The sequence below is a fragment of the Macaca fascicularis genome, chromosome 10 (assembly GCF_037993035.2).
Source record: "Macaca fascicularis isolate 582-1 chromosome 10, T2T-MFA8v1.1".
Taxonomy (NCBI): domain Eukaryota; kingdom Metazoa; phylum Chordata; class Mammalia; order Primates; family Cercopithecidae; genus Macaca; species Macaca fascicularis.
The window spans coordinates 68,827,173-68,839,990 of NC_088384.1; the positions used below are offsets into that span (position 1 = coordinate 68,827,173).

At 42.2% G+C, this 12,818-nt stretch overlaps 1 protein-coding gene across 34 annotated transcripts in view; it reads left to right on the forward strand.

Annotated features, from left to right (window-relative positions):
- Positions 1-12,818, forward strand: part of DZANK1 (double zinc ribbon and ankyrin repeat domains 1) — a 97,362-nt gene that overhangs the window by 5,799 nt on the left and 78,745 nt on the right. For 12 of the 34 annotated variants that reach the window (XR_012419105.1, XR_012419104.1, XM_074004710.1 and 9 more), the window contains exons 3-6: positions 2,599-2,752; positions 8,934-9,048; positions 10,483-10,579; positions 11,558-11,682. Coding sequence is in view for 19 of the 34 variants with exons in the window: in XM_074004710.1 (XP_073860811.1) it covers positions 2,599-2,752; positions 8,934-9,048; positions 10,483-10,579; positions 11,558-11,682 (491 nt within the window). In the remaining 15 variants the exon portion in view is untranslated. The remainder of the gene's footprint in view (positions 1-2,598; positions 2,753-8,933; positions 9,049-10,482; positions 10,580-11,557; positions 11,683-12,818) is intronic. The other 22 variants (XM_074004696.1, XM_074004698.1, XM_074004691.1 and 19 more) reach the window with 6 other exon arrangements.

Sequence of the window (12,818 nt, forward strand, 5' to 3'; positions counted from 1 at the left end):
TCTCCATGAGAGCAGGGACCATTCTAGGTGCAGGGGATATGCAAGGAGACCCTCGGATATACTTTTGCATATCCCCTATACCTAGCACGATGTCTGGTACATAATAGGTACTCAGCAAACATTTGTTGCAATGAATTAGTGAGTTTTACTCAAAATGCAAGAAAGATGAGTTACAGGATAGTATTTTTTTAACCTAGGAAATTAGGAAAACTAAAAGAAAACTGGGTAACACTATATGAGGAAGATTGTGGTCAAATAAGTACTTTCATGCATTGCTGATGGCAGTGTAAATTGCTTAACCATCCACGGAAGGCAGTTTGGAAATATTAATCAAGATTACAAATGCGACCAGGCATGATGGCTCACGCCTGTAATCCCAGCACTTTGGGAGGCCAAGACAGGCGGATCATGAGGTCAGGAGATCGAGACCATCCTGGCTAACATGGTGAAACCCCGTCTCTACTAAAAATACAAAAAATTAGCTGGGCGTGTTGGCGGGCACCTGTAGTCCCAGCTACTTGGGAGACTGAGGCAGGAGAATAGGGTGAAACTGGGAGGCAGAGCTTGCAGTGAGCCGAGATCGCACCACTGCATTCCAGCCTGGGCGATAGAGCGAGACTCCATCTCAAAAAAGAAAAAAAAAAAAAGATTACAAATGCTGGCAGAGCATAGTGGCTGACGCCTGTAATCCCAGCACTTTGGGAGGCCGAGACAGACAGATCACCTGAAGTCAAGAATTCGAGACCACCCTGGCCAACATGGCGAAACCCTGTCTCTACTAAAAATACAAAAATTAGCTGGGCATGGTGGTGGGCACCTGTAATCCCAGCTACTCAGGAGGCTCAGGCAGGACAATGGCTTGAACTCAGGAGGCAGAGGTTGCAGTGGGCTGAAATCGCACCACTGCACTCCAGCCCGGGCAACAAGAGTGAAACTCTGTCTCAAAAAAAAAAAAAAAAAAAAAGAAAAAAAAAAGATTACAAATGCATATATTTTTGACTCAGCAGTATTAGTTCTACATATTTGTCTTACCCATATATTTACAGAAATAATTCTTTACAAAATTATTCTTACAGTGCTTATAACTGCAAAAGAAACAAAGAAAAGGAAAAAAGAAGGCAGCCTAAAGATCCATCTGTAGGGAATTGGTTAAATTATTGTTCATCTATATAAGAGAATGTGGTGCAGCCATAACAAAGAATGCAGAAGCTCTGTTTTTAAAAAAATTGCTATTTATTTCCTAGGAAGCTCACATAAAGAGCTTCCTAGGAAATAAATAGCAATTGTGGCTCAAGCCTGTAATCCCAGCACTTTGGGAGGCCGAGACGGGCGGATCACGAGGTCAGGAGATCGAGACCATCCTGGCTAACACGGTGAAACCCCGTCTCTACTAAAAAAAAAAAAAAAATACAAAAAACTAGCCGGGCGTGGTGGCGGGCGCCTGTAGTCCCAGCTACTCGGGAGGCTGCGGCAGGAGAATGGCGTAAACCTGGGAGGCGGAGCTTCCTGTGAGCTGAGATCCGGCCACTGCACTCCAGCCTGGGCGACAGAGTGAGACTCGCTCTCAAAAAAAAAAAAAAAAAAAAACAAGACATATTGATAAATGAAAGAAGAACTGTGTAGAACAGGGTATAGTATGCCATCATTTGTGGCAAAAGAGGGGAAAATAAGAATATGTACATAAATGCTTGTATGGATATAAAATATTTTTGAAGGTTACTCAAGATCCCATTGATAGTCTCTGGGAAGCTGGTGTCACAGGTCGGGCGAGACTTTTCACTGTATACCCTTTTTGACCTGTTGAATCTTGAATATTGTTTGTATCAGTGCCTTGTTGGAGAGGCAGAAGAGCACAGTGGTTCAACAGCATGGGCTGTGTATCCAACCTAGCAGAAGTCAAATCACAACTCCTCTATTATTTAGCAACTTTATTAATCTTTCTGGGACTCAGTTACCTCATCTATAAAATGGGTGTAAAATAGGATCTACCTCATAGGGTTGTACAGATGAAATGAGCTTATTCATGTAAAGCGCAGTTCTGGTACAGAGAAAGAACTGCATTATTGCTATTACTATTCATTTCCATTATGTGTATATAATAACCTATAGGTCAGTTATTTAAGTTGATTAACGCAATCTTAAATCATAACTTTAAATCTGAACTTAAATCACAACTTTAAATCTTAAATCACACACTTAAATTTTTTTTTTTTTTTTTTTTTTTTTTTGAGACGGAGTCTCGCTCTGTCCTCCAGGCTGGAGTGCAGTAGCAGGATCTCGGCTCACTGCAAGCTCCGACCCCCGGGTTCACCCCATTCTCCTGCCTCAGTCTCCCCAGTAGCTGGGACTACAGACGCCCGCCAGCATGCCTGGCTAATTTTTTGTATTTTTAGTAGAGACGGGGTTTCACCATGTTAGCCAGGATGGTTTTGATCTCCTGACCTTGTGATCCACTCGCCTCGGCCTCCCAAAGTGCTGGGATTACAGGTGTGAGCCACCGCACCCGGCAAATCTCAAATCTTAAACTGACCTATAGGCATTATTCAGGGACTTGCTGCTTTGGTGTTAATTATAGTTATCCTGTTCTGGATTTTTCAGACACTCCAGATGTCAACATATATTATACTCTGGATGGCAGCAAACCTGAATTTCTAAAGAGAACTGGTTATGTGGAAAATAACACATTTAAGTATACAAAACCTATTACTCTGCCTGATGGAAAAATACAAGTTAAAGCTATTGCTGTCTCTAAGTAAGTTAAGAGCATGGTGATTAAATTAATTTATGATATAATAACATTGTGTTCTAATTTTATTCATTTTTTCCTATCAGAATCAGTGCTGCATTAGAAGGACACTACTGAAATGTTATTTTAATTTTGGCTTACATACGTAACATTTGTGTTTTACTGGCCTTTCCTTGAGGCATACTGTGAGGCACAGAAATCATAAGTAGATAGCTCAGTGAAGTGTTATGTATATTAATACTGTTTTTATTTTAAATTCCACATTGGGGTTTCAGGAAGGAAGATCCTTTCCAGGACTGGGGGCCTCTGAAGAGCTCCATGTGGCTCTGAAGAAAATACTGTGTTCATGGAGTGGCTCTTTCATTCCCCAGGGTGCAGCCTACAACCATCATTCTCAATTTCATTTTGTATCGACTTAATTGGCCTTCAAAGCTACTGTCATTTCAACTTGTTGGATATTACCTACCATACTTTTTTCTTTATCCTTTTTTTTCTTAATGACTTTTTCCCATTTTCAAATATAGAAACACTATTCAATTTGGAAACCTTCACCATGTGTTGTGGGAAAAAAAAAAACAAAACTCAAATGCTTGGCAATTCTGTGTGGCTGTGATATAGGAATTATTCTTCCAGCAATGCAGGTTTGGCCATATTTTGGGAACGTTTAAAAGCCCCAAACTGGCCGGGCACAGTGGCTCACGCCTGTAATCCCAGCACTTTGGATGGCCGAGCTGGGCGGATCACGAGGTCAGGCGATAGACACCATCCTGGCTAACATGGTGAAACCGCGTCTCTACTAAAAATACAAAAAAATTAGCTGAGCGTGGTGGCGGGCGCCTGTAGTCCCAGCTACTTGGGAGGCTGAGGCAGGAGAATGGCATGAACCCAGGAGGCAGAGGTTGCAGTGAGCTGAGATCGCACCACTGCATCCAGCCTGGGTGACAGAGCGACACTCTGTCTCAAAAAAAAAAAAGCCCCAAACTAAATACAGTACCAGGCTGGCCCAGGTACTTTGAAAGGACTCTAGCCCCAGCCCCCACTGACTGAATTACTGCATGGTGTTTTGAGGAGAGCTACACATTCCACAGCAAACATGATTGCTTTGGCATCTGAAAATTAAAACAAATACAATGAAACAAAACAATCCCTTTATGCACATTATTATTGTTTTTAAATGGGTTCTGCAAATGGAGTATATGCACGTTATTATTCTTTATAAAATGTTGGAACATATAGCTTTTTCTCACTTGCCAAGCCACTTCTATCAAGGTAAGTCATCTCAATTATTAAAAATTAAGAAGCTTTTTAATGATTGCCATTCTAACTGGTGTGAGATGGTATCTCATTGTGGTTTTGATTTGCATTTCTCTGATGATGAGCATGAAACAACAGGTGCTGGAATGGATGTGGAGAAATAGGAACACTTTTACACTGTTGGTGGGAATGTAAACTAGTTCAACCATTGTGGAAAACAGTGTGGCGATTCCTCAAGGATCTAGAACTAGAAATACCATTTGACCCAGCCATCCCATTACTGGGTATATACCCAAAGGATTATAAATCATGCTGCTATAAATACACATGAACATGTATGTTTATTGCAGCACTATTCACAATAGCAAAGATTTGGAATCAACCCGAATGTCCATCAGTGACAGACTGGATTAAGAAAATGTGGCACATATACACCATGGAATACTATGCAGCCATAAAAAAGGATGAGTTTGTGTCCTTTGTAGGGACATGGATGCAGCTGGAAACCATCATTCTCAGCAAACTATCGCAAGAACAGAAAACCAAACACTGCATGTTCTCACTCATAGGTGGGAACTGAACAATGAGATCACTTGGACACGGGAAGGGGAGCATCACACACCGGGGCCTATTGTGGGGAGGGGGGAGGGGGCAGGGATAGCATTAGGAGATATACCTAATGTAAATGACGAGTTAATGGGTACAGCACACCAACATGGCACGTATATACATATGTAACAAACCTGCACGTTGTGCACATGTACCCTAGAACTTAAAGTATAATAATAATAATAAAAAAATTAAGAAGCTAAATACTCTGGTGGCCAAATGCTGTAAAGCAGGCCTCCTTAGAAGCTGCAAGTAGCAGTAAAATGAAGAAGCAATTTAATGACTGACTATGCGGTTTGAAGGAGTTAATAAGGCTTTCGAGAAAGAGTAAAAAATAAGGTCATTCTTTATGCCTCTCACCATTCTGCTCTGTGCCCACTAAGTGTCTATTCTGAAAGGTACTTAACAGTACTAACGTATTTTAGATGTGCTCAGCTTAGGGAAAATATTTATATATTTATATAAAAAATTTATATATTTATATAAAAAACATTTGAATTTTCAGCTCAAAAGGTGAATGCCTTAGCTGGTTCCCCAAGGAAGGGCCAGCTGGGGTGGGGGAAACAGCTTGGATCTTAGGGGGTGGAATAAGTGGATAAGAGCCAGGCCTCTACTCATGTGACCTCATGTGGGGTTGTAAGCGTGCATTCTGGGAGCCTCCCGACCATCCAAGATTCAAGTGATCCCTGGATGGAGAGGCTTGTGATGTCTGCGAAGTGTGTGCTAACAGGAAGGACAATTGGATCTTGGATGACAGGCCTGGGGCCGAAGGTTAACATGCAGACGAGATGGATGCCGAGGCGAATGAGTTAAGCAAGTGGTTCATGTAAAAGATCATCTATATCTGTAACCAGATTTGTGAATCTCTTTAACATTAAACAACGTAGAAGTTTTAAGCTACCTTTCTAGAAGATGGAGAAAAAAATTCTAAGAAATATACAATTCGTCTAAATAGTCACTACCTATCTGTGAGTGACAGTATTTAGAAATAATGTCTCAGCTTTCTGTGATCAGAAGACACTCGCATGTTCACTGGCTGGAGTGACTCATAGGTGGCTAAATTTCCCTGTTTAAATCTCTTCTTTAAAAAAAAAATAATAAAACCAGATTTACAGATTCATAAATCTTCCCCTCTAAGATCCAGGGATACTTATTTACTTCAAGGTTGAAAAATTTTAAGAAATATAAAAATTGAGCATGTAAGAAATCTGAGCAGTTGCTGAAGAAATGCTAATGAAACAGACAATATGTATTAAAGATCACTGTGAAAATGAGTAAGGGCAAAGCAGACAAAGAACCCTGGAGAAAAAAGATAATTGGAAATATAAAAAGTATCAAGAGTCTGGCCAGAGCAAATAGAAACACGGGCTGTGGTAACCAGTGAGCCATAATCACAGAGAAAGGATAACATGGGAAAGGTGAGCTTTCAATGCAAATGATGAGGGGTGAGAGTTAAAAACATCAAATAAATATGCCAAGCGTGGTCATGATGATGTGGGAGAGGCTGCTGGATGTCCCCCAATATCTGTTTTTCCCTTTAATAATAGGGCCCATGATTTTCTACTTCCCAGTCCCTGTTGCCCTAGTTAGAGATGTGTACCAGGCTGTGGCCAGTGGATACACGTAGAAGTGATGTGTTCAACTTTAAGATTGTACCTTTAAAGAGAAAGGGTGGGCTTTGCTTCCAATTGGCTGGAATGTAGATGTGGTTGGTCAGTCAGGTTGGGCCATGAGCATAAATGCAATGTCATAGAAATGATGGAGTAACAAGGTAGAAACTTGATATCATGTTCCTGTCACCATGACACCCCTATACCAGCTCTAGACTGCTTATACCCTATGACTTCTGTCTTGTTTAAACCTCTATTTGTTAGTTTGTTTGTTCGTTCGTTTATTTTTTGAGACAGGGTCTTGCTGTGTCGCCCAGACTGGAGTGGAGTGGTGTGGTCTTGGGTCACTGCAACCTCTGCCTCCTGAGTTCAAGCAATTCTTGTGCCTCAGCCTCCTGAGTAGCTGGGATTACAGGTGTGTGCCACCACAGCCAGCTAAATTTTTGTACTTTTGGTAGAGACAGAGTTTTGCTATGTTGGCCAGGCTGGTCCTGAACTCCTGGCCTCAAGTGATTCACCTGCCTTGGCCTCCCAAAGTGCTGGGATTACAGGAGTGAGCCACCGTGTCCTGCCTGAAAGACACTATTGTTTTGATTCTGTGTTACAACAGCCAAGCCTATATCTTGATAGACAAGGGACACATATCAAGCAAATACCTACAGAGAACATGATCGAGAGTACAGGTCATCAACAAGGCTGACTATATCAAGTGTCAGCAAGTATGTGGAGAAGCTGGAACCCTCAGCTAATACTGGTGGGAATGTAAAATGGAACAGCCACAGTTTGGCAGTTTCTGAAAATTAAACACATACCTGCCATGTGACCCAGCAATTCCACTCCTCGGTATCTATTGAAGAGAAATGAGAACATGTCCACATAAAGACTTATGTGTGAATGTTCATAGCAGCATTATCCATAATGACCCAAACCCAGAAATAATCCAAATGACCATCAACTGGGGAATGGACATAAAAATCGTGATATATCTATAAAATGGAATACTACTCAGCAATAACAATGAGTGAGTTACAACAACATGGATGAGCCTCCAAAAAAGAGATAAATAAAAAATCCAGACACGTAAGATGACTGCATATGTATGATTACATTTATGTTAAATTTCTTTTTTTTTTTTTTGAGACGGAGTCTCGCTCTGTAGCCCAGGCTGGAGTGCAGTGGCCGGATCTCAGCTCACTGCAAGCTCCACCTCCCGGGTTCACGCCATTCTCCGGCCTCAGCCTCCCGAGTAGCTGGGACTACAGGCGCCCGCCACCTCGCCCGGCTAGTTTTTTGTATTTCTTAGTAGAGACGGGGTTTCACCGTGTTAGCCAGGATGGTCTCGATCTCCTGACCTCGTGATCCACCCGTCTCGGCCTCCCAAAGTGCTGGGATTACAGGCTTGAGCCACCGTGCCCAGCCTATGTTAAATTTCTAGAAAAGACAAAACTATAGAGATAGGAAACAGATCAGTGGTTGCCTAAGATAGGTGGTGGTAGCGAGGAGTGACTGCACACAGGCACAAGGGAATTATTTTGGATAATGGAAATGTCCTAAACATTTCCACTGTGCTGATATTCGCACAGTTGTCTACACTGACTGAGTCCCATTGAACCAGTTGCTTAAAATAGATGAATTTTGTGTCATGTAAATTATACCTCAATAAAGCCGTTAAAAAGTAGAGTATAGGTGAGCTACTGGTACTGAAATAAAATCACCACTAGTTTTTAGTCATGGGCACTGCTACATTGTCTTCTCATGAAATTCTTATTGCATCAGAGAACAAGATGAATTGTGAAATATTATGAATGAATGGAAAACATGATAGTATTTGAGTTACAGAATCTACCAGCGCAGCATATATTACACTACCTACAGCTGAGACAGGGAAAATGCTCTTGATTCATGTGGAATGACCTAGGTAACACATTTTTTGTTTTAGAATAGTTTGAGGCTTATGGTCTGATATCTTCATGATGAATGTGGTAGATAGCCTTCAAAAATGGCCCGTGATGAACTATGCCTCCCAGTATTTATGCCCTTTTGTAGCCTTTGCTGGCATTGTGACTTGCTTTTGACCAATAGAATATTTCAGAAATGATGCCAAGCACTTCTGAGATCACAAGAAGTATTGTAGTTTCTGCTTTGGTTTATTGGGACAAAAACACTAGCAGGGGATTGGGGTAGCCAGGTACTGTGGAGGAAATCTGACTACGTGAGTCTTCCATACTGTGAGGAAGCCCAAGCTAACCACGTGGGAGAGAGAGGGAGGGACAGAGAGATGGAGATTGAGTGAGAGCAATGAGTGGTGAGCCCCTAGCTGTTCCAGTTACCCCAGCCCAGGCTTTGCATATTTGAGAGAAGTCGTTTTGGACACCCAGCCCAGTTGAGCCTTCAGTTGACTCCAGCCCTTGCTGATGTCTGATGGCAGCCACATGAAAGAGCTCAGATGAGACCTACTCAGTGGAGACCGTGAATCCATAGATCCATGTTTTAAGGCACTACCTTTGGGGTGGTTTGTTACACAGCAGTAAATAACCCAAAAGGAAGTAAGTAAGGAAAGACTATAGAAATTACATTTGATTTCTTCAATTTGAAATGCAATAAATTTAGTAGCTAGACTAAGGTACTTTAATAAAATCATCTTAATTGTTAGCCACTTTTTTTTGAATCTTTGTGTAACACAGACTTTTTTCTCTTTTAATAATAATTTTCAGAGACTGCAGACAGAGTGGCATTGTGACAAAAGTGTTTCAGGTAGGCTATGAACCACCGAATGTAGTCTCTCCTGAAGACAATGTTGAAAATGTTCTCAAAGATTCTTCAAGGCAGGCAAGTAATGAAACTATCATCCATTCAGATTGTCACTGTATTTTGGTTCCTTCTTTCTCAGTGAGCAGATCTTGCCTTTTATTACCTTACCTCTGCTGATAGTCAGATCCTTATAATTGAAGTCATTATCAACCATTGCAAAGCATCTTCACTGATTTCTCAGCCTTTCATCAGTCTTCTATCTACCCTGAAGATGAGAATACCTGCTGAGCACTGGGGTCCATGCTCCAGTGTCTTCAGTGGCTCTCTCTTACCTACTGAAAAAACCAGAAACCTTTAGCCTTCCATCCAAGTCATCAGTTTCTGCCCTTGGTCGGCCTTTCCTGCTTTGTCTGTGAACCCCCTACATATACTCCAACGAAACTGAACTGTGTATGCTATGCCCTATCACTGCTATCCTGGCACCCAGGCCTTCTTTTATAAACTGCTTTGAGCATGTGATTACTTTGTTCCTTGTTTATCTTGCCTATGCATTATAAGCTCCAAGGTGGCATGATTGCTATACTCATTGCCTTGCACAGGGGCAGGCAGGAGAGGGTAGTGATTGTGTATCTGTTGAATAGATGCTTTGGGTAAGTAGAAGTCCTCAGTGGGCATAGAATTCTTTTATGTTGAAATCTTTATTCCCAAATATCTGCAAAGCCTCCCCACTGTGAAGAGTCAATTAGATCCATCTGAGAAGGATGTGTGAAGCTTCAGGCACTGGGTGTGAGTATCAATGAGAAAGATTCAAGGAGCTAAGCCAGAGGATGGGCTAGTCTACAGTATGGCGGCCAACCCAGAGGTCTTGGTCACAGGGATGTTGTTGGGATTGACAGAGGAAATTTATAGGGGTTTCACTTAAGCTTGACCTGAGGCTAGAGAGGAGGTTGTAGAACCAAAGCAGTGGATGCAGGCATGCGTAGGGCTCAAGTGTGATCAAGGCAAGGATCTACACTGGGCAGGGGCCACCTGTGGGGGCTGAGCCCACATATATCAGCAGGTGCTTAGGCTTGAATCAGGTGTGAGGGACCAAGTCCATGGAGAAAGTCCAGAGGGAAGAGTGTTTAAGGACTGTGTATGCGCAGGTCGTGTACAGAAGTCTGATTTTGGTCTGACCCTACCCTGCCTTTGCCACTCTGGACTTGGTGGTCCCTCTGTTGTTACCCAGACTCCTACAGTTGTAGCATCCTGCCTGCATGTGCTGCTCCCTGCCTCCTGCCTTGGCCGCTTCACCTGGTGAGGCCTACATCCAGACGTGCTGCCAACTGAGCAGCCCAGCCCAGATACAAAGCTGCATGTTTCCAGAATAAAGTGAAACAGGGATTACTTCATGAAAACAACCGTAAACTCTTTCAAATAAGAAATGCACACCACGACCCTGTCTCTATTGTGCAGCTTTAATTCTCACATGGGAATAACCAAGTAAGTGATATGCAATCTCTTCATTCCTAGGAATTCAAAAATGGATTAGTTGGATCAAAACTAAAGAAGAAATATCAGAACTCTGAAAATCAACGCAGCTGGAATGTTAACCTCAGAAAGTTTCCAGGTATGATGTGACAGAACAAAAACAAGGTTTTGTATTCTGAACCCACCAAAGAGGTTCATGGCATGTTCACTGCATGTTTTCTTGTCTGGAGAAGTGTTGGAATAAGAAACACTGGGGCAGGAAAATATGCTGTACTTTGAGTTTTTATACTGTCCTTGCTAACAGCTTAAGATCATGAAGGAGGATCAAGCAGTCCAACCAAGTCAGATTTCTTGACCAACCGCAGGGAGCCATGGGGGCATCTCACCAAAACAGAGGAAACACTGGAGTTATAGAGTTTGGGGGAAGGGTGGAGTTTGGGTGAAATATAAATGAAAGCAGAGTTTTGATAGGCTCAAAGCGAAGCTGGTCTGGGTGTGAAGGGATCAGCATCAGGTATCGACTGGGAAGGGGACCCAGGGTTCTGTTGCCTTGGAAATTACAAAGATACACGGGGAACACCGTGCTCAGAAATGATTATCTTTGCACCAGGGTTGGACATGGAGGCTGCTTCTCTATGTCAAAGTGACCTAGATTCCTCAGGCAAGAGTTAGATGTTTCATTCTTACTGAGAATTTCAAACAGCGAAGTTTCTGATAATCTGTGATTTTAGAGAACAGGGTTTCTCAGTGAGTAAGAAAAACTAGTCATGCAAAGAGGGGGCTGTTAACGACATTTTACAGCTGCAGTGTGTTCTTGGGAGATATAATATTTCCTGCTAACTTTGCAACTGGATTGATCTGTCTGTTTTCCAAGCCTGACGTGGACTATTGTAGAATGCAGCGGGGAAGACGATCTTCTCAGTCTGGGCTTGTTTTTTCTTTCTCACTTCTAATACATTGAGTGTGTGGCGGGAGCTCTTTACATAATTATTACTTCAAGGAAAGCAATGTGGTAACAGTGGTTCTTTATTAAAAGGTTTCCCACTGTGAAGACATCTTTGCATGATTATGTATAATTACAGATGCTCAAAGAGTGATGTTTTTAATATCATTGTAGACCTCCAGGTAGGTGAAAGAACTGACCCTAAAACTTTGAAAGATCTTCGCTTTTCAGAGAGTCCACTGGAAATCCCAGCTCACAGTGGAGGATCAGGTTCTAGACCACCCACCCGCCAGTCCCAGGTAACTTCTAAGGACAATCTTTAGGGTACCCAAATACCTCTTATGTTTTTAATGCTTCCTATGAAATACTTTAAGACTGCACCTCCCCCTCTTTTGACCATGTGCTAGGCACTGTTATAGTGCTGGGAATACTGTGTTTGACAAGAAAAGTCCCTGTATTCATGGAGCTTACCTTTTATTGGGCTTGGGGGCAGACAGATAATAAATAAGTAAATAAACAGAAAATTTAAAATGGTGGTAAGTGTCATGAAGAAGATAAAATGGTAATGAGATACAGCAGTGGTTCTCAGAGGCGATCCCCAGACCTGCAGCATCAGCATCACATGGGAACTTATTTGAAATCCACATTCTCAGGCCTGATGAGCAAAGTGGGAGATGAGGCAGAAGGTGGCTGGGGCCAGAGTGTCTAGAGCTGTGGTTCTCAAACATGGCTCCACGTTAGAATCACCTGAGGAGCTTCAGACCAATCCCCAAGGTTTAGCGTCAGAAATTCTGATTTAATTGGTCTGAAGTGGAGTTTGAGCATCATTAAAAGAAAAAAAAAACAAAAAAACTCCTAAATGATTCTAATGGTCAGGCATGGTTGAGAGTCATAGACACTAGTCTGACCATAAGAAGTTTGAATTATATTCTAATTGTAAAGGGAATCTGTTTGGCAGACAAGACATAGTCCCATTTACATTTAAAAGTTTTCTCTTTGGCCACAGTATGGAGATTAGGCCATGGAAGAGGAAAGAGAGAACATTATTTAGGGGGCTTTTGTTCCAGGTGAGAAATGCTGGTGGCTTGGACCAAGGTTGTAGAGGTAGTCAGGATAGGAGGTAGGCTTGGCTGAGGGATCCAATAGCTGGAAGGGAAGGTGAGGAGCCAAGGATGCCTCTCAGGGTTTGTCCTGAGTATCTGGAGATGATGGTGCCATTGACAAAGCTGGAAAAGATGAGAGAGGAGCAGGTGTCCAAGGACACATTAGACATCCAAGTAGAGGTGTTGAGTAGACTGTTGGATATGCAAGTTCACACTCAGGAAAGGTCAGGGCTGGAGATATGTACTTAGAAATATGGAAATATTCAATATGTTGATGGTATTTGAAGCTTAGGTCTGAATGAGATCACTAGTCAAGGCTATACAGAAAATGA